This window comes from Gordionus sp. m RMFG-2023, chromosome 3 (genome assembly GCF_954871325.1).
Source record: "Gordionus sp. m RMFG-2023 chromosome 3, tfGorSpeb1-WG-v2, whole genome shotgun sequence".
Lineage (NCBI taxonomy): Eukaryota > Metazoa > Nematomorpha > Gordioida > Chordodea > Parachordodidae > Gordionus > Gordionus sp. m RMFG-2023.
The window spans coordinates 51336629-51362824 of record NC_088777.1 but is presented as its reverse complement, the minus strand read 5'-3'; the positions used below and the strand labels follow the sequence as shown (position 1 = coordinate 51362824).

General features: G+C 30.9%; 2 protein-coding genes across 2 annotated transcripts in view; one reads left to right on the top strand and one right to left on the bottom strand.

The window, feature by feature from the left end:
- The first annotated feature begins 1735 nt into the window (after positions 1-1735).
- On the top strand, positions 1736-7394 carry LOC135927092 (uncharacterized). The gene is made up of 7 exons (XM_065463029.1): positions 1736-1883; positions 1930-2074; positions 3203-3312; positions 3367-3533; positions 5153-5654; positions 6327-6434; positions 6984-7394. Exons 1-7 carry the CDS (start codon positions 1736-1738, stop codon positions 7250-7252), a joined length of 1449 nt encoding a protein of 482 aa, XP_065319101.1. The 3' UTR covers positions 7253-7394.
- Positions 7395-8834: 1440 nt separating this feature from the next.
- The window catches only part of LOC135927091 (kinesin-like protein KIF21B), a 30688-nt gene continuing 13326 nt past the window's right edge, over positions 8835-26196 (bottom strand). The window contains exons 16-31 of the mRNA XM_065463028.1: positions 25874-26050; positions 25619-25823; positions 24633-24766; positions 22805-22915; positions 22329-22720; positions 19592-19690; positions 18257-18368; positions 17492-17697; positions 17141-17385; positions 16334-16507; positions 15845-16025; positions 14906-15073; positions 13503-13635; positions 13002-13238; positions 10530-10861; positions 8835-9523 (exon numbers count right to left, since the gene is read on the bottom strand). Of these exons, the coding sequence (XP_065319100.1) occupies positions 9481-9523; positions 10530-10861; positions 13002-13238; positions 13503-13635; positions 14906-15073; positions 15845-16025; positions 16334-16507; positions 17141-17385; positions 17492-17697; positions 18257-18368; positions 19592-19690; positions 22329-22720; positions 22805-22915; positions 24633-24766; positions 25619-25823; positions 25874-26050 (2949 nt within the window). The 3' untranslated portion in view covers positions 8835-9480. The remainder of the gene's footprint in view (positions 9524-10529; positions 10862-13001; positions 13239-13502; positions 13636-14905; positions 15074-15844; positions 16026-16333; positions 16508-17140; positions 17386-17491; positions 17698-18256; positions 18369-19591; positions 19691-22328; positions 22721-22804; positions 22916-24632; positions 24767-25618; positions 25824-25873; positions 26051-26196) is intronic.

Sequence of the window (26196 nt, the reverse complement as noted above, 5' to 3'; positions counted from 1 at the left end):
TATAATTATTTCCCCTAATTTTAGATGAATTCAATATTATGGTACATTGTTTAACATTAATTGAATTTGCTGATTTATTTTACCCCTTTAAATAAAATTTTATAATACAGCAGAGAATTATTTAGAAATAATTTTAATTTCAAAAATAAGTACGATTATATGCTATATATAGATTTGGTCGATGTTTAGTTATATTTATATATTATAATCGATCTATAATAAAAGTTTTAAATAGACTTTTATAGAAATATATATTTTTTTTCATCCAAAAATTTTGTTGAATACTCTTTAAAAAATTATTCTACTCTAAAGCTAGTTCTCCTTGATACCTTTCACATACTCCCCTTAAAAAATTGGAAGCAAACTCTAACACTCACACCCCCTCACCTAGCACATTTAGATGTTGCACTGATATATCATTAGAATTTTACTACGTAAAATTTAGACTGCTGCCATTTTACCGCTTACAGTCATTTCTATTTTTTTTTCTAGCTTATAAGACATAACAATTTAATAAAAAGAGCAAATATTTAGATTATTATATCTCCCCCAAATATTATTGACAAAGAAAGAAAATGAAATTTAGGTTCTTTATATTTTTTATGAAACTAAATGTTTAGCTTATATCCTGATATATAAAACAATTGGTAATCTTAAGTCTTATTCAAACTTGGGTAATAATTCTTTATATGTTTTGCATTTTATACAAAAATATAACATTCTAAAATTGATAATTAAATAAGTTATTATAAACAATAATTATTTTTTATGACTACTGGGATAAATATATAATAACATATAAATTTTTAAACACTATCGCTCACTTTAGGCAGGTATATGACCATGTGCTAGATAAGATTAAGAACTAGTGTTGTTAAACGGCTCTGTTTTTAAAAACGGCTGTAACAATATGTTAGCCAAAATATATTACGCAACCTTGAAGATTTTGTTGAGAGATGGCTGAATGATTTGAACAACTATTATCGAAATCTCGAGGCTTGTGTAATATTATTTTGGCTAAATTAATTTTAAATTGGCTAAATAGAGCCGTTTAACAACACTAATAAGAACCACAAAAAGAGTTGGGCAAAGACAGCGTCTACATGACAGGATTTTTACTGGATGCAAACCTCCTTCAAAAATCTTTTCCTACTCCCCTAAAAAATCACCGCCCTCGGCTTCGGTGTCTCTTTATCATTATTTTAACCTATTTATTTATTGATACTCTTTTCAAAGAATTTCTAAAGGATAACTTAAATTAATCTATCTCTACTACTAACTATCGATATTTTGTGAATATAAAGAATTAATTTTTTAGATAATAAATTCAATTAAAACCTCCATTATTTACAATGAATTAATTATTATGGCATTATGAGCTTGCTAAAATATCTAAATCTTTTAAATTACATTTAAAAGGATAGTATATTTGGAAAACAATGTGTATGATTGTTTGCAATATTTAGATTTGGTCGATAAATTGTATTATAATAATACTATAATAAAAGTATTAATTTTTTCAGCAAAAAATTTTTTCCTATTTCATCTCAAAATTTAATAGATAACCCCCCCCCCCTCCCCCAAAAAATTTTTTTTTTATCCTACCCCCATTAGCGCAGCTTACCCCATACCCCCTCAAAAAAATAGGATGCAAACTGTACCTACCCCTCCCGTTCATGTAGACGCTGGGCAAAGAAAAGCATCAGATATATTATATCATTCATTCGTCTGACGAATGTATGAGATTTTTTCAAAAATTTTAGGCCAAGATATTCAAATACATAATTTACAAAAAGACATACCTTTTCGCTATGAAAAAATAGGCGATGCCCTGATATTTAATGGGAATTATCTTAACAATACATTTTGGAAGAGTAGGGATGGTAATCAAATTTTTTTAAAACTTGTATAATAAATTAGACTTAAAAGAAATATTCTCTGAACTATGCGTAATTTTTAAAGTAAATAAAATTTTCAAAGGGAAAAATATTTTATTAAACGATTACAGAACTCCTACAATAAACTTGATATATGGAAATGATACAATTGTTAACCACATTGAAAATGGAGTTAAGTTAGTTTTTAAAATATTTGTTATAATTCTAATTTCTTTGCAATTTTATATATATATATACACTTCTTTTTTTGTAAAAATATATATAACTTTTTTTTAAATTTAAATGAATGTAAGTTAATTATATGATTAATATATAAACATAACAAAACCATAAATGGTAATTTTAAAAAATTATAAAAATTTTTTTGAAATTAATTAGCTGTCCCAAAATTTCTTTATGGGGAGTGGATGGTGGATGTTGTAATTTTTTTTTGTGATTTTGTCCCCATAACTTGTTTTAATAGTTCTACTGCCTGATCTCCCTTTTTTATGTTTCCTTTTTACATTCTGTTAATATTATTACTGAACAATTAATAGCAGTAATTCTAAATTATGCCAATATTTTATGCTTTATTAATGTCCTATTGTAAGCAGTATAGTAGCCATTAAATGGAAAAATATTAGTAACAAAATTTTGGTCAACCCTACAATAAAAAGTGACTGAAAGCTTTATTCTAAAAATTTTATCAATGTTAATTGCTTAATTGTAAATTGATTTGATTGTTTGTCAGTAGGGAAAATTGGCATCATACTAGAATGGAAAATATATTTTAAAAAATTATCTGGTGTGATCTAATTTAATGCCTGACTATACTTTTAATTCCTCAATCGAACATATGAACATGAATGAGCCTTAAACAAAATTCACATGAAGTATACCAATCATTTGAAAATGTTTATTCTGAAAGTTATACCAAACCCTAAAGCAGGACTTTGTTAGTACATTTTATTGTTTTATTTTGTTTAATTGATAGTTTAAAGGGGGAGAAAAAAAAATATTTTTAGAAAATTAGTCAAAATTAGCATCATGCCAGTAGTTATATAGAAATTATAAATTTCTAGTTTACATTAATATTCAGTAGTAGTAGTGTTATTAAACACTTGTTTTGAGCCCATTTTTAAAAATTGCTAACTCAATATTTCACCCAGAAAAATATTACTCAAGCTTGAAGTTTTTGTCATCGAATATTCAAATCATTGTGTTTCAAGGAAAATATTTGAATTTTCAAAGATTTCCCTAACATTTTTAATATCATTGTTTTACTCTTTTAAAAATATTTTCATTATACCTCACCCCCCTATCAGTTATAGATTTGATCTCACAAAAAATATGTTCAGTTCAGGAAATGTTAACGAAAGAATTAGAATGGGTAAATTAAATAGGCCAAATGAAGTTGTAGTAGACTTATATGCAGGTTATTAAAAATCAGATTTTTTTACTACTATTTGTTATCAATTACACAATTAAGGTATTGGTTATTTTACTTTGCCCATTTTGAAAAATAAAAATTCAATGGTTGCTTTGGTACATGCTTGCGATTGGAATCCTGATGCTATTAAGTACTTGAGGCAAAATTTAGTACTCAATCATATAGCCCCAGATAGATGTAAGATATATGAAGGAGACAATAGAGAGGTATACAAGTTTACCTTTCGAGCTGTTAAAAGATACTTTTTAAATGGGTCTAAATAAAGGTGCAATTGTACAAATGTATCTTTATAAAAGTGCATCTAGATACAGATATCACATTTTTATATCTAGATAATTTAACAACTCTGTAAAATATAAGAAAATGTTATAATTCCTAAATATTTTAATAATCTATTATTTATAGCTGTAATTATATTTTGGTATTTTAAGATCACGATAAAATGATACCAAATGATTCTAAGGCTGCATTCATAGTGGAGACGGATACATTTTTTACATCCATTCCGTCAAAAGTCAATCTCATTAAAAATGATATTATGTTCACAGTGCGTCCGTTTCGATACCTTCCATCTTTTAAAAACGGATCCGGCAAGTTTTGAAGTCAAAACATTTTGACTTTTTGATCTGGCAAAATCATATAACATTTTCTAAAAAGAAAAATTAATATTATGAATTTATTAGATAGTGTAAGAGAATATAAATATATATATGATAAAATGGATGATGATTATGTAGATTCAAACAATAAAGCACAATTTTTGAGTAATCTATGTTTGCAGTTTGGTCAAACAGGTATTAAAACCTTATTAATATAACATTATAATACATGATATATATTTATAATACAATGTATTAAAATTAATTCAAATTTTTGATTTAAATAAGTGAGAATTATCATATAGAATTTTGTGAATTTATTTTTAATAGCATTTTATCATATTCTACTATTCCATTTGTCTCCTCCTTTTCCATCTTTCTACTCCTTGGTTTAATCGTAAAAAAATATAATAGAGGTAAATGAATGATCATATTGTTTGTTCAATTATTGAGTGTGTTCAATTTAATTAAAAAATTAAGTTTGCTCCATTGAAAGATATTGAATATATCTGTAAAAAACCAAATTTCAGAAAAAATATTAAGCTTAATTTACTTCTAATCTAAATATCTATATGAGATATAACATAACAATATATAGCATTAATATTTTTAGGGTGATTTTTATTTAAAAAAATCAATAAAGAGGTGACAAATGGAATAGTAAAAAAATGATTTATTTTAAAAAAATCTATATGTTATATTTATAATGTTTTAATACATGATCGACCAAAGTGCAAACCTATATTACTCCAAAATTGTGCTTTCTTGTGTGAATCTTTACAATCATCATCTATTTTAATCATATATATATATTTACATTCTCTTACACTATCTATTAAATTAATTATATTAATTTTCCTTTTTAGAAAATGTTACATGATTTTGCCGGGTCAAAAAGTCAAAATGTTTTGACTTCTAAACTTGCCGAACCCGTTGTTAAAAGATGGAAGGTATCGGAACTGACTCACTATCAACATTTATATCATTTTTTAATGAGATTGACTTTTGACTGAACAGATGTAAAAAAAAAGAACCGTCTCCACTATGAATGCAACCTTAAAGAGGGACAAATTTTTTTATTTTTAAAATTAGAATATTTAGCGTCCGTAACTAGCGGAAGTAGGGTGAGAAAATTACTGCACGTCGAATAATTATGTTTAAAAATATTGGCTTGAACTGCTATCAAAATATTTAGTCCTTTCCATATCAATATCCATTTTATACAGATTTGTCCCTTGGGTGTAGCCGACAGAGTCATATTGGGTTTGATACCCTCGTCAAGTAAATCTTGGTTAACGGCATTTAAAGCCCTAAAATTTGACGACGAACCGACGAAACCTCTATATCTACGCGACAAAATAATGAACGTCCATATGAATTGCGATTTCCTAGCCCTCGGTAACGACATTTTCCGTAATTTTGTATCGAGGCGTGGCGATCGTTTCGATGAGAAAAATAATGACGATTCGCGAATCTCGCGAAATTTTGACAATAAATCTGAAACTGGCGTTCATTTGATATACCCTTCACGCGATTTTTTATTAGCGTCTATCCTGCGAAAATTTTTAGTAGACCTGAAAAAGGGGCCAATATCGGGGACGGGAGGTGACCACGAGCTTACGACGGACGCCGACGATTTACTCGACATTAGTCAGACCTCGATTTTTAGATTATTATCTTCCAACACCACGAGAAACGGCGATATTGTAATTGACGAAATCTCACTAGGTGAGCTCTCCAAATTATTTTATTTATTTATTGCATTAATATCCTATTTTTAAAACGCCACCATGTTATTTTAAAACATTTGTATTACTTGTTAGAGGCAAAGGACTCGAACGAAATCTTTGTAATATTTGGTTTCCGAACTTTTCTAAGGCCGTTTCAAGAATTAGTTATTAATGAAATACAGATTATAATATTTTTTTGAGGGATGACAGGTATGAATGAACGATTTTAAAATTTGTTTAATTTTAAATGTAAAATTATTTTTTAGCGCGGCCCCCAAAAATACATTGTATGTTGACCGGTTTGATCCGGAATTTTTTATAATCATAAATTTGCATCATTATCCAAAAGTTTAATGAAATTAGGGTCGAAACCGAATAATATTTTGCACAATTTACCCTGTCAGAAATTTTTTTTGCCCAAGTTGCGCTGGCAAAGCTTCCGATCACGCAGATCCTTGAAATGTGCTGCTTTTTATGGACCAATCCGATATCGAGTTGACATCGACCGAACACCGAACTCTTTTTTTTTAAAATAACATCAACTCATTTTTTTTCTTCTTTACTCTCCATTTTGATACGTTTTAATTTTTAAGAAAAATCGGTAATATCCATTCCTATTTACGTAAGGTATCAAAAAGCGCTTATATTTATTTTTCAATCGTTTTGCCAGATGATTCCAAAAAGATGTTTTTCCGGGATTGTTGGGTTCATTCTGAATTAGATCGTAAACATTTATCCTTAGTATCTTCTGAAGAGTTCGTTGATTTGATGAGTTCAGGTTTCATTTTTTTTATTTATAATTTTAAATGTTAAGATTCACAATTTATTTACCCCATATTCGTTGTCAATTTGAGGTGAAGTGGTGTTTTAAAAATTGCAAATTTTTTTTGTTAATAATTAAAATGTTTTGAATAATCTTTTGTGAATTATAATATTAATAAATCTTATTCCTATTCCTATATGCGCACATGTCGCCTTCAAATCAATAAATATGACAATCTTCTCGATTATTTTTTTTTTATGGAGTATTAAAAATGACATCGGCTTTAAAAAACATTTCGAAAACTTCGGTTCCCGGCCCGGGCGCAATCCCAAACCCGACCCGAATTTTATTGCCCCGTTCTCGAGTCGGGTTTCGGGCCGAAGTGACTTCTAATTATAATTAACATATCTTTTAAGAATCTTAATTGCGATTTATTTGACGAGGTTCCTTATCCGCGCCGTATAATCCAGGGAACACCTGTTTAAAAAAATTGTTATCATAAGGGAGGGGATGGGAGGTGATTTATTTATCATTTTTCTTTCAAATAATAAAATTTGTTAATAGATTCATCGGAAGATTTTGGTTCCAAGATCAAGAGACTCCCAGGTTTGAATAAAAGATGGAACACTTTCTTGAGATACCTTTGGTTATTGACTGTCATGTCGTCGCTACATTCCCAATTGCTTGAGGCCCTGGATTTTCATCGTTTAGCAGATTACAAAGAAGTCAAATTAATTTTGCAGGACTTGAATAAGGTTAAAAGTTACGGGCCCAAGATAATCCATTACGTCTTGGATGTCGTAGTTCGATTCACATTTGAGAAAAATTCTTAACATTTTACATTATTTTATTTTTTTTCTACGAGGGGAGATTATGTGAAATAAATTGTAGAATTTGCAAAAACAAAGCAATTTATTTATAATATAAATTATATATTACATAAAAAGATATATATATGTGTAATATTATGGCAATTTGGTGTAGTAATATATTTCATTAAATTTATTGAATAAGGTCAAAAATAATAAAAATGCAGCGTATCTAATTAGTAGTCAAATATACTTAATAATTGTACTTATTAGCATTGGTTCAAATCGATAATTCCTTATTCGCAAGAATAAAATGAATATTATTCGACTCGAAAATTAAATTATTTAAAAAAAAAAAATTAAAATTTCCGCAGTTAACGAAAAAATTGGATACTTTTTTTTTTCATTATTCGTTTTAAAGTGAACATTTAGGTATATAAAACCATATCAGAATTGATTAAATCTAAATACAGTGTAGAAGATAATTGCTCTTAAAATAAAGATTCATGTTTTTTTTTTTTTACAAGGAGTCGTTTATAGAAGAAATTATAAATGAACTAATTTAGATCTATTTTAAGATTTTTGTTTTATAAAAAATTAAATTAATACTATTTTATTTTAAAAAATATAATATCAAAATATGATGCACGCTAATGATGTTTTAATTTTAAAAATAATTAATACTAAATATGCTATTTGAATCTAGTTAAGTATTAGAATATTACTCGTCGAAGAAATCTCAACATCTTTTACCCCCCTATTCCAATTGGGTAATGGTTAAAAATCTGATAGGCTCAAATCTATGACGCGGGATTATGAACATTTGAAATGCGCTTTATGGGTTGAGCTATATTTTCAACAACAATAACCCGTGAATGAGATGGTAGTTCTTTCCTAAAATTAGACTTCGCTGTTTATTTTTAGCCCGCCTTTAAAATAGAAGAGATTGTGTCCAACTATATTCCCAATCCAATATTTAAACTTCTTTTGGCCAGTTTTTCCTCTGATTTAATAATTAAGTTTTTACAATCGGGTGCCCTTCCTGACATCAACCCCTTTTAAGTGGGTTTTTACACATCGTCGAGGAGACGGTTATCCTATTCCTGGCCCAGACCTAGTGTTGTTAAACGGCTCGTTTTGAGCCGATTTTTAAAAACGGCTAACTCAATATTTTAGCCAGAAAAAATTATTTAAGACTCGAGATTTCGCTAAGAGATGTCCAAACCTTTGTTCCTTCTACAAACAAAATCTTCAGGCTTGCGTAATACTATCCTGGATGAAATACTGAGTTAGCCGTTTTTAAAAATCGGCTCGAAACGAGCCATTTAACAACACTACCCAGACCACAGGGAACAATCCAATAATTAAACAATTTAACTATCATTTATTTATTGTTTCAAACCGATTATTTTCGAATTTAAGGTATTATAATGTATATATATTTGTTTGTTTCAAAATATATTATAAATATTAACATTTGAAAAACATAATAAATATATTTTTATATAAACTATATTAAATATATATATATATAGTATTAAGATTCTTTGTCGAAAAATCAATTGGAAATGGAATGTTTTACACTAAATGCCCGATAAATATATTCTATAAAATAAAACATAAAACGTGTTTATATATATATATATTTGTTTTAATCACATAACGCCATTTTTAGAACACTTAAGTTTTTTAAAAAAAATACACTATAATATATATGTGATTTAATTAAAAGCTATATTGTTAGTTTTAGTTCGAAAATAAATTAAATTTTATCTGCACTTTTAATATATCCCAATTTTCTAATTTCACTTTATAATTATAGGGGATATCAACGATTAAAAATATTTGATTCCTAATTTTTTTAGTCATAATTTGCTATTCATTCGGGTTAAAAGATTATAAAATGTGTCAAATATCCCCCCAATCAAAAAAAATCTCATCGAATAAGTCAGCCACGTAGATGAATAAGGCAAATGTTCATATTACCAAATTTAGTTCAATGTAAGAAGAACATATATCAGCGATATGAGAGATCATTCAATCGTCGAGTCATTTTAAAAAAAAATTTTTGTTGCATAAAATTAGTTTCTTCCTTCCCTCCAAAAAAAAATGTTAGAAAAAAAAGGATAGAAACAATAAGAGATTCATATTTTTGAAGAAGGGAACAAAAAAAATCCCTGAGTAAATGAATGGATAAACATATGTTAGTTATCATCTCTCCCCGGCCCCAGCTTTCTATAACATATAAAGGCTCATTTGTTTTCTTTGAATCTCCAAAATTTGATGGTTTGATCGCTTTTTATTTTATTTTATTTTTTTAAATATATATATAAAAATATTTATAAATTGGATCGGGATATGAAATCCAATTGGGATTCATGACACAAAATTTTTATTGAGGCCGATTTACGTTCAAAATGTGTTCCAGCATGTCTAGACTAGTGAAGGCTAACGTTCCGGTCCTATCGGTCTTAGACCGGGATAGGACCGATCTTTTTTGAGGACCGTGGTCTGGACCGGTCTTTTTATTTTTTACGTCACTACTCTAGACTAATTTCTATAAAATTTGGATAATTAATGTTGTTTAAATAACTCGATTTAAGCCCATATTTTTAAAAAGGTTTGCCCTATGCCTCGAGATTTCGCTAATAGATGTCTAAAAAAAACCCTTGTTCCATCTTTTAGCAAAATCTTCAGGTCCGCGTTACATTTTTCGGGATGAAATATTGAGTTAGCCGTTATTAAAAATCGGCTCAAGTAGAGGCGCTTAAAAAACACTATGGACATACAAATTTATATGACTTTAAAATTCATAGTGAGTGGTACTGAAAAGAAAGACAAACGTAGGATGAAAAATCCCTATGAGGTTGGCAAATAGGGATTTCAGGATTTCTATCTGCAGTATTGTTGTCAAACAAACTCATTAGGGTCTATTTTTTAAAAACGACCAGATTAAGATTTTAGTCAAAAATAATATTTATATATAAGCCTGGAAATTTTGTTCCATAGATGGCAGAAAGGTTTGGACCTCTGCTTAACAAATCTCGAGGCTTAGATAATATTATTTCGGCTAAAATCTTAATCGGGCCGTTTAACAACACTACTCTTTACATGTTAGAGTGCATTTCCGGTCACCGAACTCCAATGGATTCCATATCCCAATACAACAAATATATCAGTTTTTTAAAAAAAATAATGGTTGATTTATTTGTCTCTATACTCTATATTTAATTTTTTTTTAAAGCTTATTTCACAAATCAAATTTCTTACAAATTAATAAAATTTCTAAAAATAAACGTACCTCGAAGCGGTAAAAACTAGGGGGCAATAATTGCTAAACCCATTCGCTTGGACATCCCCGTCAGTATTCCCATTCACTTTATCCCACCCGCCGTAGAAGTGAACGTCGTTTATCCTATCCGTATGGGATTTCATGTGATGAGACATGGAACTGTTCGACAAGTTAGAATTTAGGCAATCATCTCGATCCGAATCGGATAAATTCAGCAGGTTCCAGACTTGCAGATTGCCGCTTTTGCAACCAGCCAGGAGATAGGGGTTATATAGCGGGCTTCGACAAAAACGTAGGCAGTTGAGCACATTGGTTTTAGGGTTTACGGATGTGTACGGATTCTTTTAAAAATAATTAGGTATGAGAAAAATTAACTATAGTTTTTTAATAATCTTAGTAATTGCTTAAAAACAACAAACATATTTACATATAAAAACATATTATAGTCCAAAAATACGCATGTTATCAAAGAGTTTGTAATCATTACAATCAGCGACATTTTATATCGGAACAATACTTTTGAAACTGCCAATACCCCAATAAACAGGGCTTCGAATATTAATATTAGGATATATCTCCCACCTTTTAGGGTTAGGGGTACGCTAAGTTCTTCTAAGAGTAGAGACAACTGTTTTAGTAAATTTGAGAGCTTTAGTGGCTCTCCCTCAGGTCTTCATATTTTCCGTTTTCTTTTACCCAATCCACTCGTTGACGGCAGATCCGAGCCATATGGCTGCGGCAATGGTGAGTTACGACCCCTTGGCGGGTTGGGAGAATTCAACTGCTTCATTTTGGTAGATTAGACGGAACATCGACTAATCATATGCTGAGTGGAGTTGCGGCAGAAATATTTTTACACTCGGATGCCGTGGTGTTTCCAATCTTTCCCTTGGGTGGATTTACGAATTATCTTACCTTCCCCTAGGTATCACGTTAACTTTTCGGGAAATGAAGAAGTTGAGGAAAATATCGGTGGTAGATAGCTTAAGAAAGTGGGATGAAATTAATTCCTTACCCTTCCAACGTGACAGGAAATTAGCAAGATGTCACAACTATCGCACAAGCCAATTCTATCACGACCCATCAACGAAAGAGGGCCAAGACCGTATGATTAGGGTGCCGCCAACCAATGGATTGGGTGAACAAAAATTAGAAGAGATGGAGACCGGGGAAAAATGACGCGCTTCTGGGAACCCTGTTATGGAGTCTCGAGAGTAATGTTCTCATATAAAACATCGTTAATTGTAAAAACGAAAATATCTTTAAATATACCATGATAGCATGCGGACGTAGACAAAGATAATGATTTATTTTTATATGCAGATATTTTTGTTTGTTGTTTAACAAAGCAATAATCTATTTTTTTCCATATAGAGAAAATTAATTTTTTTATTCTATAAAAATACATATATATATTTATTTTTGAACTAAAAAAAAAATATTTTCTTTTAAATATATATCGAAATTTGCAAATAAATTTGTAAATTAGCCTCCAATTTTTAAAAATAGTAAAATCAATCGAACAAAAAAGTATTCTTTCTCAGATTGGGAAGAGACCTAAAAAAAATAGGTAGGTCAGTAGACCGAATATTCAAAATAATATGGTAGGTCCAAACCCGAAAAATTAGGACCGTTGCATGGTTTTATACATTGCGTTGCGACGTCGTGAGTAATATAATTACATAAAAATATGTGGATAAATGGATATATAAATTAAAATTTAGTCAAAATTTTGTGAAAATATTTGGCTGGAATTCGTAGGCCAGTGTACGCAAGGCCACATTTCAGCCAAAAATGAAGTCTTTAAACATTTAAAAAATAATAATTGTGTGTTACAAAATGATTTAAAGATTCAAGTATACCATTGTTGAGTGGTGTTTTTAAAAACCCTGATTCGGGCCGGTTTTTAAAAGCGGCCCGATTAAAGTTATAACCAGTGTTGTTAAACGGCTCGTTTTGAGCCGATTTTTAGAAAACGGCTAATTCAATGTTTCACCCCAGAAAAATATTACGACGCAAGCCTGAAGATTTTGCTCATAGAAGGAACAAAGGTCTTAGAACATATATCGTAGAAATCTCGAGATTCCGGCAATAATTTTTCTGGCTAGGCTCAAAACGTGCCGTTTAACAACACTAGTTATAACCAAAATAATATCAAGCAAACCCGGAGATCTTGCTCATAGCCGGCAGAAAGGTGTGGACATCTATTGGCTAAATCCTGAGACTTACATGATATTATTTTGGCTAAAATCTAAATCGGGCTTTAACAACACCAGTTATAACCAAAATAATATCAAGTAAACCCGGAGATCTTTCTCATAGCCGACAGAAAGGTTTGGACATCTATTGGCCAAATCCTGAGACTTACATGATATTATTTTGGCTAAAATCTAAATCGGGCTTTTTGACAACACTAATTGTGAGTATGGTGGTGCTTTTTTATTTCTTAAAAAAAAAATGATAAAAAAAATTTGTACAAACCTGTAACTGGGAAAAACTGTAAGTGCCGTCTTTCGATATGCGCCACTGTTTCAAGCAATTGTCCCTGGATAGGCTAAAAAATGTCAACTCCGAGTTCTTCCCGCCCAGGTCGCAATCGTTGTGGGCGAATTCCAAGGATTGAACTCCGTCGTAGTGAGGCGGGTTGAAAACCGTGACGCAAGGAATTCTCACGCATTTTTCCTGAGAAATGGAGGAGTATATATCGACCTCGTATAGCTTAAGTGGGTGGGGGGGGGGGAGGAGGTTAAAGAAGAGTATAAAAGTATGGTAATGTAGAGTCGAGTGGAAAAGGCGGCTAAAATAGCGCTTAAATGGGTAATATTATAATAAAAGATTCGACATTCCAAGTGGATATATTTAAATTGCTTCATTTTTATATTCCAAAGCATACATTTTTTTTTGATAAAGATCGATAGAACTTTTATTTAATTTTAACTTTTTTTCCTGGATTATCAATTCTTTTAACAAAAAAATTCTAACTTTAATATAATGATCCTTGGTTCCGCAGAGTAATAAATCGCAATTTTTCCCCGCTATATTTCTAGGGATTGTTGACAAGCACGTGACATTACTTGATTGAGATGTGACGGGCACGTTATTAACGCAGGCCAGTCTTAAAAAGAGTTTAAAAATGGTATAGAAGTTTATAAAGTTGTAATTAATTTTGGCGAGTGAGGGGACATTTTGTAGCCAATATAAAAATTTTAGACTCGGGATAAAACTTGTAAAAAAACGTTTTATAAATCTGACACCTTCCCTAATGGGAACGTTCCCAGGAAGATTCCTGATAATATTTAATCAACGCTAAATGCCCAAAGATGTTGTTTGTTCAGAAGATTCCTATATATATTGGGATATAGAATTCTTTGAGATTCCGAATTCCAGAGTAGAGATTAAATATATTGTATATTCTAATTTTTAAATCAATTTTTTTTTTCAAAAAAAATAATATAATTTTCACAGTCTGGCTGGAGTTATAAATATATTTATATTTTTTTTATTAAGACTGTGTCTAAAATATCAAAAAATTAAATTCACAAACTTCGAAACTTTAAATGAAAAAAAAAATAAATAAGATATTTTTTAAATAATAAAAATTAAAAACACGTCCAAAAACCAAATTCTAAGAAAATTTTATAAATTTAAAAAAAAATTGAACATATTATTTTATTAAAATTTGTAAAAGTTTTAAACTCTTAAAATTTTTTTTAAAAAAAATTTTTTGAACATAACCTAACATAGGTGTTTGCATCATAAAATATTTAAATCTAACTTATGCTTAGATAAAAAAAAAATTTATTTTTATTACTTTGAAGCGGGAAATTGAGTATAATAGATTAATGGACTCAAATTTTGGCTACTCATATTCTCAATTTCCCGTTCGGAAAAAAAAATTATCCCCAAATTTTATAAACGGTTTAAAAAAAATCATTCCCTAGAATAAGAAATAAATTCATTGGAAGATGTGTGTATCTCTTCATTGGGTTTTCTCATTTTATTGGATTCTGGGGAGAATTTTATCATGTAAATGCTTAATATAAACGGAATGAGACCAATTTCTTCAATATATTGTCGGAATATTCTGCTTGAGGCTCCACTGGATGGGAGAGGATATTAATAATAATTTTGCGGCTAATATACAAAGTGTTTGACTTGTATAAACCCCTCTATAAAAACTAAATGGGGAATATTCCCAGGAAAAATAAATTAATTTCCCGGAAAAATTCCTGGATCTGTGCTCTAGCGTTACATTAAACCAGACTTAAAATTTATTTAAAAAGGTTCCCGAATAAAACGCAGAATGGATGCAAGATCTCAAATCTATACGTTGATATTCGGAATCCCAACGAATTACGCGGATATTTAGCGCGCGATAAATTTACTTCCTAAGGTCCCATATTTTGACGGAGCAGCCGGAGGCGGCGTACAACACGCACTGATTCCTTCCGCCCAATTTAATGTCCGTAACATTGGAGAGTTCTGGCGATCGGGATAAAATTTCTTGACCGCCAATGTTTTCGGAGGAAAATGAAAACTTGTTCCCGGTTGAACTAAAAAAAAGGTAGGGAGAGATAAATCAAAAATTATGCCACATTTCATTTACTTTTTTAAAATAAAAATTCTCATGATATCGTACCATAAATTGCCCAGAACTAAATATGGGATAAGGTTTGGCGTAAGTAGTCTAATTGGGGTTGATGCCATATAATAAGATTATAATTGTTTTTTTTTAAAATCTATCAATGTTTACGTAAGAACGAATAAATTTAGACCTTATATTTCGGGAATTACGCCTTACTTCCTAAAAGGCACGCCACTTCCCTACCACCCTTTCCCACATACTTTATGTCACCTACCTTAGCCCCCTTTTCCCATAGTATTGAAATTATTTTAATTTTAAATTCTTATATTTTTTTTTGAAAATCTTTTATGCGCATGAATCTAGAAAATCAGTGAATAACCATATAACGAGATCACAAGTTGCGGGAGGTAGGCGTGAGGGGTGGGGGGGGGGGTGAGGAAATATATATTATATATCAAATGGGAATCTTTGTAGGGATCGTTACCTTGATTAATCTTTTCAGTTGGGAATAATAAAATCCATATAATAAACAAATATCCAGGTTTCTAAAAAAATTTGGGACATTAAGCCACGGTTTTACGAGGTCTCATTAACCATAAAGTAATGTATAGTCGAGCCCAAAAAACTGGACCGACCTAAACAGTTTTAAAGTTAGAAACCCGCAAAAAAAACTCGCCATTTTTTTTCTTCTTCAAAAATTTCAAAAAAAAAATGTACAAAATAAAAAGAGGGGGAAAACTTTAATACGCAGAGACACTCATTTTTGGCTCTGAGGTCCCAAATTTTGACGAAAGAAAGGGAGCAGGTGAGCAAAGAGTTGGTGTAAGGGGAATAGGCTATTTTGGTCACGTGATTCGGATGAGAAACGAACGAATGTTTGCACTTGCCCGTGGCGATGTCCCACACCTTTGCAGATCGGTCTAAAAAAGTGCGTTTTTAAAAAAAATTAAATAAAATGTATTTTATGGAAATACCGAAAATAATAGGCATTTTTTTTAATTGAACGAGATGCCTTAATTTCAATCTAATTTAGTCCTATCTTCAATTTTGAGTAAAAGTCGTTGTAAAAGTACTAAATTTTCGTATAAAATTGTATCTTGGTGGATTTAAAAAAGATTTCTATATTTGTTAAAGTACTTCTTAAGGTTTCAAGATACTAAAGATTATGAGGATACAATCAAATAATCTCTTCTATTTCTTACATAATATTTTTGAAGATAATGTAAACCTTTGGATCCAGAAAACAGCATTCCGTCGGCCGCGTCAAGGCAAAGAACAGACTTTTCGTGAGCCAATCGTATACAGTGAGATAGCGCGAGCGGAAAATCCCCGCTATTTTCCTTGAAACGCGATTTGGAGTTAGATTTTGAGGAGGTGTTGTTCTGAGAGTCATTGCCCTGACCTTTTCATAAGATATGGGTGATTGTAATGATTGAGAATTTAAAATGAGATATACATTTATACAAATGTCGTCGTTTTGGGATATAGAATCGATGGGAATTCGGAATCTCTTAATTTTTAAATGATTTTGAGGGTCATTTCTTAAATTTAAAAATTCTGATTTGACAGAAATTTTTTTTATTTCAGCATGTATAATAATCAGAGTTGTTAAAGGATATAGATACAAGTATCTAGATATAAAAATGTGGTATCTGTATCTGTGTCTAGATAGATTTTTGATTAAAATATCTGTATCCAGATATTATTTTAGACGATGTATCTGTGTCTAGATCCATTTAAAAAGTATCTTTTAACAACTCTGAACAACACCATGGTTACCAATAGGGTTTTTTCTTCTTCTCCGTCCAACCACTCCCCGAGAGAAGGTAGTAAATACGAGTAGCTTTTTGAGTAACAATTAGTCACTCAATTTATTTTAAGCAATTAATTAAACATTTTCGACTGATTCTTACAAATTAAAGATTATTTTATATAACACCTTTTACAAAAAATCCCTTATTTTTATAACTTAAAAAAACAAGATATATTTAACAGTCACGTGATATGGATTCGTGATCGTGAGAGAATGACTAACCTTTATCTGTTATTTCCGGAAAAGCTTTATGATACTCGGTCGTTCTGGTCTTGGTTATCAAATCGATGGACCTATCAGATTCGCTGAAATTTTTGTCATTCTCGTTCCCGTCCGTATTCACGGCGATCGAATTTTCGAGGCCATTTTGGTGAAAATGACTATTTCCATATCCGTTTTCGTTGTGTGAGGCAGTTCCGTTAGCGGTGCGCGTGATTGAGGGTTGTAGTGTCATTTCCGCCCCATGGCTTTAAAAAATAGTGAGGGGTAAAATGGGTTTAGGGAAGAGTTTGACGGTTAATTTAAAATCCCGAATTTATATTTATATATATATTTAACAAAAATCTTATTCACTTTAGGCTCAGGATGTCCTTGAATCTAATTTTTGGTTGTTTCTTCGTCATCGGGAGGCCACCGTTCTGTTGATGGATAGGAGGTTTTAGCTCGTAGTTTTGACCATCGTCGTGACCGCCATTATTAGAGTCGTTATAACCATTGGTAGCCGGTTCCGCTTGGGCAGAGTATAGAAGGTCCTTCGAGGTACGAATTTTTCTTCTTGCCTGGTTATAAGTAGTTTATATATATATATATATATTCTATTTATTTTTTTTTAAAAAAAATATCGGGAAAATTGATTTACATTTTAGGGGATCACGAAGAATGGTAATTGATTTTACCGGATTAAGATAAGTGTAGCTATTTTAATTCGCTAACTCTTTGACCTATCGAGAAACACGCTAAAATATTTTTTTGAACCTGGGGGCTAGTGTTGTTCAAACGGCTAGTTTTTAGCCAATTTCTAAAAAACGGCCAACTAAATATTTTAGCCAGAAAAATATTTGATTAGGGCCCAGAGATCTCGTTAATAGATGTCTAAACCTTCGTGATATGAGCAAAATTTTCAGGCTCGCGTAATATTTTTCTGGATAAAACATCGAGTTAAATCGTGCCGCTTTAACAACACTACCGGAGGCCATTCAAGATTTAAGGCCCGACAAACCGCGGAACCACTAAATAACACAAAACTCGGGCCAGCTCTATATTAAACAAGAACATCGGCTTGTCTTGTAATATAGGTGTTTCTTTCTTTCGCGGAAATTTTTTTTGTTAAATAACAACCTTTCTGGAATCTTCGATGGCGGAAGAGGCGTTCTCCGTAGAAGAATTGATGGCGGAATAAAACGAGGTAGACACGTTACTCGAGTATTTATCGCAGCTTTTATCACCTTGTCTTTTAATTAATTAAATATTATTATTTTTTTATCTAGAAATTTGTTTACCAGATGCCTCCCCTGAATCTAACGCAAAGGTAATATATATACCAAAGTTTGAGACATCGATCCTTACAACTTCGTTAGACTTATAGGAACCGAAACTAGAAAATCCTTCCAACATTTTTTCAGGAACTGAAACCCAAATTGTTGAAGGTGGTTAATTATTTCGACGCCGCTATCGCATTTGCCCAAGATGACGTAGACAAATGTGATAGCGGCGGATACGAGAAGCATGAATCTTGCAAATATCGATGCTCAGGACGGTCAAAAATGAAAAAGAATAATCAGAGGGAAAACTGGCCTACCCGGGTAAACCTGGAAATCGCCAGAAAACGGAGAAGAAGAAGAAGAATTATAATTACGAAAGAATTACGTTCACGATTCATACTCTGGGAAACTCATAAAAAAAATAAAATATTGTGTTTTTTTTCCCCCTTGATTTCAAAATATAATTCGTGTCACAGTTATTAATTATTGACAAAAGATAATAAAAAATAATTTTTTTTTATATAGAGGAAGGTTCTCTGAAAAGAAAATCGTACGACGGTAAAGGGGGGCTAATATAAGCGATCCGTTAGAGAGCGACCTTATTTGAGCGTTTTCGAAAAAAAAGTAAACCAGTTTTACGTTTTCATTAATGTTTATAAATCGTGACCAATTTGCATCGATACCATTTGAAAATGCCGTGTTTGCGTTTTGCGTAACGAAACGCGAATCGCTCAGAATCCGCTCATGGGTAAGTTAAGTCGCTTTTGCGAAGGATCTTAAATGGTTCGAAACCAGAGTTTTAGAAAAAAAATCTTGCAAAAAATCTTTGAAAAAAAAGAAGAAATAATTTTGATCAAATTTTAAGCCCTTTAAAAATGGAAAATATTTTTCTGGGTGAAAAAAATTTTTTTTTTATATAAGTAAATCTTTCGCAGTTTCGGTGCATAAAAAAATGTTTCAAGATGGAATATTTTTTTTCAAGCTCTGATCCGAACCGATTGGGCAGTGGAAGTTAGTTCCAGCGTAATTATTTAAATCAACCTAACTTTTGTCGACACCAATTTCCGGCTTAATCAAGCTCATATTCCAAAAATAAAAATGGTTTATAAAAATTAAAATTAGGTAATTTAAACCAGTAGTTAGCAGAGAGAGAGGGAGAAAGAAAGGAGGGATTTAAAAAAAAGGAAAATACTTGTAAAATAGAAATTCATCGGGGAATTCGTCGTCCATTAACGCGGGTATGTTGTCGTAAGTCGCGCCACCCATGAACAAAGCGGGGCAAATGTCCGGGCTTTAGAGAAAATAAAAATATACGAATCTCACGACTAATTATTTTCTCTTCTAAGGCTATAAATTTTATATCTCTGACTCCGAATAAAAATTGGGCTACATGGTTTATAAATGCATTTGGGAAGGTTTATGAGAATATTGACCAGTATAGTATCGGCGAAAAAAAAGGAGCTTGAATCCAGTGTAGCCCATAAGAGGACCTGCAGGCCCGACCCGGGTACACGGATCGAGCCGTATTTAAAGACCAAAAATTTTAAATTATAAGCTTATAAAAATTGAAAAAAAATAGAGACGTAGGAAAGGAACTTTGAGTAAATTTGTGGAAACGCAACCGGAACGCGTATTCCGGAGCCTTCCTAAAAATATATAAAATCTAAACAGTCGCATATATTATAGTGCACAGAAATTAAACGTTTCAAGGCAGCGTTTCAAGACGCGAATAAAAAAAAAACGTAAACGCCGCTATGTTTAAAAATTGAAAGCGTTAACTTTGAATTTTTTTTTTTTCAATATTGAAACCACTAAATTCTAAACAAAACAAAAAAAAGACTTGCTCTGTATATTTATAATTAGCGAATCTTTTTGTAATACCATAATTCCATAAGACTAAAAAAAAAAATTATCTTTATCATTTAATATAATTATTTTACTTTTTAGAAGATGTCGTATCCCATGAGTGTTGTTAAACAGCTCTATTTGAGCCAATTTGTAAAAAAATGTCTAACTCAATATTGTAGCCAAATAAACATTAGGCAAGCCTAAAGATTTTGGTCATAGATGGCACAAACTTGGACATCAATTAGCAAAATCTCGAGGCTTGTTCAATGTTTTTGGCTAAAATATTGAGTAAGAGAAGAGAAGAGATTTTTGGCTAAAATATTGAGTTAGACGTTTTTACAAATCGGCTCAAATCGAGCTGTTTAACAACACCAGTATTCATTGCTATCACTTCAAAATTTAAAAACGTTTCGATAAACGCCTGTTTTTTTTAATAAATAATTTTTAAAATGCGAAACGGAAAATATTCCCAATTTAAAATTTAAACGCATTTGAAGATGCATTATTCGCGTTTTTGAAATGCCGCGTTTGAAACGTTCAATTTGTAAACGCACTATTTTTTTAAAAATAAATAATAAATAAATAAATAATCATATCAAACTATTACAATACTTTTAGCAAAGTAAATAAAATTAACCAATAAGGCTCGATTTTGAGGCGATTTTTAAAAATGGCTAACTCAATATTTTTGGCCGGACATATTTTGCCTTAAGCCTAGAGATTTCGCAAACAGATGCGCACCAAACCTTTCTTCCATCTTTAAGCAAAATCTTCAGGCTTGAGTAATATTTTAATAGAATCTATCCAGAAATCAGAAATGTTTGATCAAATTAATAATTTATTATCGACCTTCCCACCCCATCCCTAATATTAACTACTGGTGGAACATATGATCAATCACGTGGGTATTCTTCGTATCTCAATTTATTACAGGATTCTCATCTTTCAAAACATAGTAGTATAGATTAAAAAAAATTAAAAAGAGGAGGAAACCATTTTTTATCAAATTTTTTTAAAAAAAATTATTATAATAAGATTATTATTTTTTTTTCTAATTATAATAAAAATTTTTATATGAACAATTTTATTTTCGATAATATATAATAATAAAATAATCCATAGCCAGGCAAGGCGTAGAAAGTCGTTTTTTTCGACACTCAAATTTATACTAAACACCACCACCACAAAAAAAAACCAATATAAATTATAATATTTTTAGAAAATATATTATCGCATCGATTGTAATCAAATTGATTAATTTAAATAATTCAAATAAAGATTAATTCAAATGGGTAAATTTTTAGAAAAAAATATATATATATTCCTATAAACGTTCCCGAACCTTCCAAAAGCGGGAACGGAGTCGGACAATTTTTTTGACCGGAAACGTAAAAATGCCCTTTCCGGGTCTCTGATTAAAAATAAATAATATATTTTACAAAAATGTTTGGGCCGGCCCTGAAAATTTAAAACCCGGGTGGGGAAAATGGTACCTAGGTCTCTGATTGATATATTTTAGAGAAAAATTCTTAAAATCTATTCGCAACTTAAAACTTATAAAAAAAAGTCTATAGATAATTTCCTCGATTGATTAATAAGGTCGAAACCTTAATATTATTTTATATTCCTCTAAAAAAAAATTATATTTCCCATAAAATAATCCACAAAAAAAAAATATGAGCCCCAAATATGCCTCCCTAGCACATTTCCCCCGTAGGTAAGAAAATATCATCAAAAAACTTAAAACAGGATATGTTCCCATTTTATAGGGTATTTTTATTGTTAAGACTAAGTTGATGAACCAAACATCTCAAGTATTTAATAGATTAGCTAGCTATTATTGTAATTCTAACTAATTTTATGATTTCAAGTTTTAAATGATCAAATAAATTCAAAATGGTTAAAAGATTCGCACAAATTTGATCAATTTTTCTTTATTTCATAATATAAAAAATATTATTTTATATTCCTCTAAAAAAAAATTATATTCCCATAAAATAATCCACAAAAAAAAATATGAGCCCCAAATATGCCTCCCTCGCACATTTCCCCCGTAGGTAAAAATATATTTATATTCTTACACGAGCAACCCGTTCACGTCTTCGGAGATGGCGCCTACACTTTTCCCAAACTCCGCGTCCAAACAACTCGATCCGAAGGCGTCATCCCTATTTCCGAGCCTTCCCTCCTCAATATTCCCGTTACTGCCCCGGGAAGATTCGTTGCCAAAGCCCCTGAGCATGTAAAGAAGCAGCTCTTTTTGGATACGAAATTCGGACTCGTCGCGGGCCCTTAGCGCCTTGAGTTCTCCCAAAATCTTGGCGTTTTTCTTGTTTTCGCAGCTCTTTTCGATCAGCATCTCCATGAGGTAATTGACGAGGTACCTGGCCTTGTGCCTGTTCTCCAAACATTTGGACAACGTCGAGTCCAGCGTGGATGAAGCGGAAGGGAGCTGAGAAGGGTTGTTCTTATTCTGCGGAGTTAATTATTATTTATTTAAATCCTTTTTTTTTGTTTGGGGATTAAAATAAAGAAAAACTACTAAAAATTAAATTACGTCGAATTCCTGGCAGCTCATGATGGACTCCTGACACCCGTCAATATTCTCCTGAACGAATTCTAAATTCAGTTTTAGATCTTTCATCCTTTCTCCGACATATTCCGTGTCCTTTTTATTTTTATATATTTTAAAATAAACAGAATTTAATTTTTATCGACGTTTTAGGATTCGAAAAAAAGCGGACATTTGTAGAAATTGGATTGTGGTGTAGAATCTACTACCCCCTCGCGGATATTCAACCACAATTGATTTTTTGTTTACAAAAGGAAAATATGGGGTTTAAATATTGTCATGTTACACATAAATGTATGTCCAATATGTTAAAGATTACCCAAATGGTCGACTATTTTAATTAATCTATCCTATTTTTTTTTTTAAATAGCTATCGTCTGCTTATTTTTTTTAAAAATTATATCATAATTTAATAAATTTATGGCTTTCTTTAAGTTTTATTTTCTTTAAATTGGTCAGAGGTTAGACTTTAAATATCCAAATTGGTAAGGGTTTCAATATTGTCATGTTCCACATAAATGTATGTCCAATATGTTAAAGATTACCCAAATGATCGACTATGTTAATTTATCTATCCTATTTTTAAAAAATTTAACTATCGTCTGCTAATTATATTTGTTGAATTATATCATAATTTAATAAATTATAGGCTTTCTTTAAGTTTGATTTTCTTTAAATTGGTTAGAGGTTAGACTTCAAATATCCAAATTGGTGAGATCATTAATTAATTCATCTACGAAAGGAAATCCTGACAGAAATTTAGCAAGCCAAGTAGCCATACGCAGATCACTCAATAGAAATATATTACGTAAATATAAGAATAGCCTATTAAAATAATGGTCCATAACGATAACTTCTTCAAAAGGGGAGAGAATTCTAGAAAAATTGTTTTTAAAAATCTGCGTGTCTCCTCAAACAGACCATTTGATGTGAAAAGAAACCATATTTTATCAATATTAAGAACAAATTGGGCTTTAAAATAAGTAAATTAGACAAAATAGCAGTGATGTTGCATGAATGCAAAAGGCTAGGATGTGTTAAATATCAAGATATCATCAACGAAATATTGATCAACCAAATTCGGTTATTAGGACATGAAGCACATTACATCTTCTGGCAAGATGGAGCTCATTCTCATATACCAAATCGACATAAAAATTTTGCAAGAATAATAATAATGTCCAATTGTTACCATCCACCAAATTCCAATCCTACTGGAAACATATGGGGATTTTACTTAAACGAGAACAACTTTCTTAGAAGGAAAAAAAAACTAGAATTTATATACAAATTAATAACCCAAAATATGAGGCAGAATCTTAATTCAATGCCATAAAAATCTGGGCTAAATAAGGATATTTAAGGCGATAATTTTGAAAAAGAATTATACATTCCAAATCATTCTTATTCAATAATTAAATAATTAATTTTTGTTCATTATATTATCGCTATCTTATGATAATAAACAAGTTTTGAAAAAAAATATTAGAATTATAGTTGTAACTGGAATACAGAGGAGAATTACTTTAAGTTAACACAACATGCCTAAAATAGTATCTTTTCAAAACATTATAAATTTCTTTTTCAAAAAAAAAAGAGAAAATTTTTCTTAATAAAATGGCATAAAAATAAATTGCCATAAAAAAAAGTATTTTATAATAATTATTAGAAATGTTAACTTTTCTTTTGTCTAGATTATTCAAGAGCGTTTGAATTCGGTTAGATCATGAAGGGGATCAGGGGGTTTATTTTAATTTGAATGGGGATGGGGTGAGGGAAGGGGGGGGGCGCAGTAAATTCTTATAAATATTACCGTATCATTAATGCCGGAATGATCCATATCGTCAATATGACGATTGAGTTGTTCCAAGCTCGAAGCCAGAACCTCCCTTTTCTTGATCCAGTATTCCATCTCGGCCTCCGATTCCTTCCTGGATATAGCACTACCTGTTATAAGAAATTCCCAATAAGTAATAAAGTAATGTGTCGGTTTTTACGCTTGAATAAAATGTTATCGAATTTATGTCTTTTCTTGCAAACAAAATTATTATGGACCGGGTCGAACAACTTGTAGATAATTATTTAACTGGTCGGGCCGAAAAACTAAAAAAAAATTATATGGACCGGTTCGGTCAAGTCGATTTTTAGTTAAGCGAGTGGAGGGATCGTCATTTTTTTCTGAATTCCTGCTTACTTTGATGGTACAATCCACCAGGGATTAAAGTATTTTTTTTTCCCCAAAATTTTTAAAAAAAAACGGTTTATTTTTTTTAAACTCTCTTTATGTTATTGTAATATGATAATATATATATATTATTTCAGAAAAGGTATATATAAAAAGGACAGTTTTGTTGATATAAAAGATATATACTGGTAATTTATTAAATAAAGACGAATGGTCATCATAAATTCTAAACCGTTCTCACATTCTTATTTTGACCAAATCTCAGTGCAAGACCACCTCACTGCTTTAAAATCACACCAAACTAAGTCTAATATATTTATAGTCGTACTTTTGTTATATATATTCTCTAAAAAAAAATTGTTTTCTAACTAATGGAATTGGCGTTAAATTTATACTTTTGTATCATCTGGCGATTAGAAAAATTTGATTTTTTGTATTGTATGGAATTCATAATCTCTTAATTTTGTCATTTACTGAGAAAGATTTTATGATTTAAAATTAAATCACCATGGATTCCTTGTCTCAATATGACGCATAACATAAATATCCATTGATTATGACAAAAAGTAATTTTTATAATCGTCATTTTTTTTAAAAAAATAGGGTTTTATTACCCAGGAGTGTCATGAGCTGTTCCCGCCAGGTGGCATCACTAGCCTTGTTCCTATAGATCGATTTCGAGGGAGCTACTAGAGCTCGTTCGCTACTATGAGTCTCCCGACCCCGAGATCCGATTGGCCCATTCGATTGGCTCTTAGAGTCGACGGCATTGCTGCGCTGAGCTTGGATATTTTGTTTGAGTTTGCGCAGGACGTTTAACTGTTAGCAAGAAATATTGCAATTATAAAACTTTATATAGGTATATTTACCTCGTCCATCTTGATCTTGAGCATGTCATCCCTTTTGACCTTTTCGGCCTTGAGATTGGAGATCGTCTTGTCTTTACAAGCCCCTTCCTTCTTGAGACGATTAATCTCCCTTTCCTTTTGGGCTTCGAGGTCCTTGAGGGTTTTGTGACCCTCTTTGATTTTGCGGAGCAGTTTTATCTTTTTAAAACGAGGACAGGATCGTGGGTTTATTTAGGAAAATTGGGTGAAAGAATGAAAGAAAGATAAATGAAAATAATTTTTTTTTTTTGGCTAAGGAAATTCAAATTTAAAAAACCTTTTAAAAATTCTTCTGTCAAAAAAAA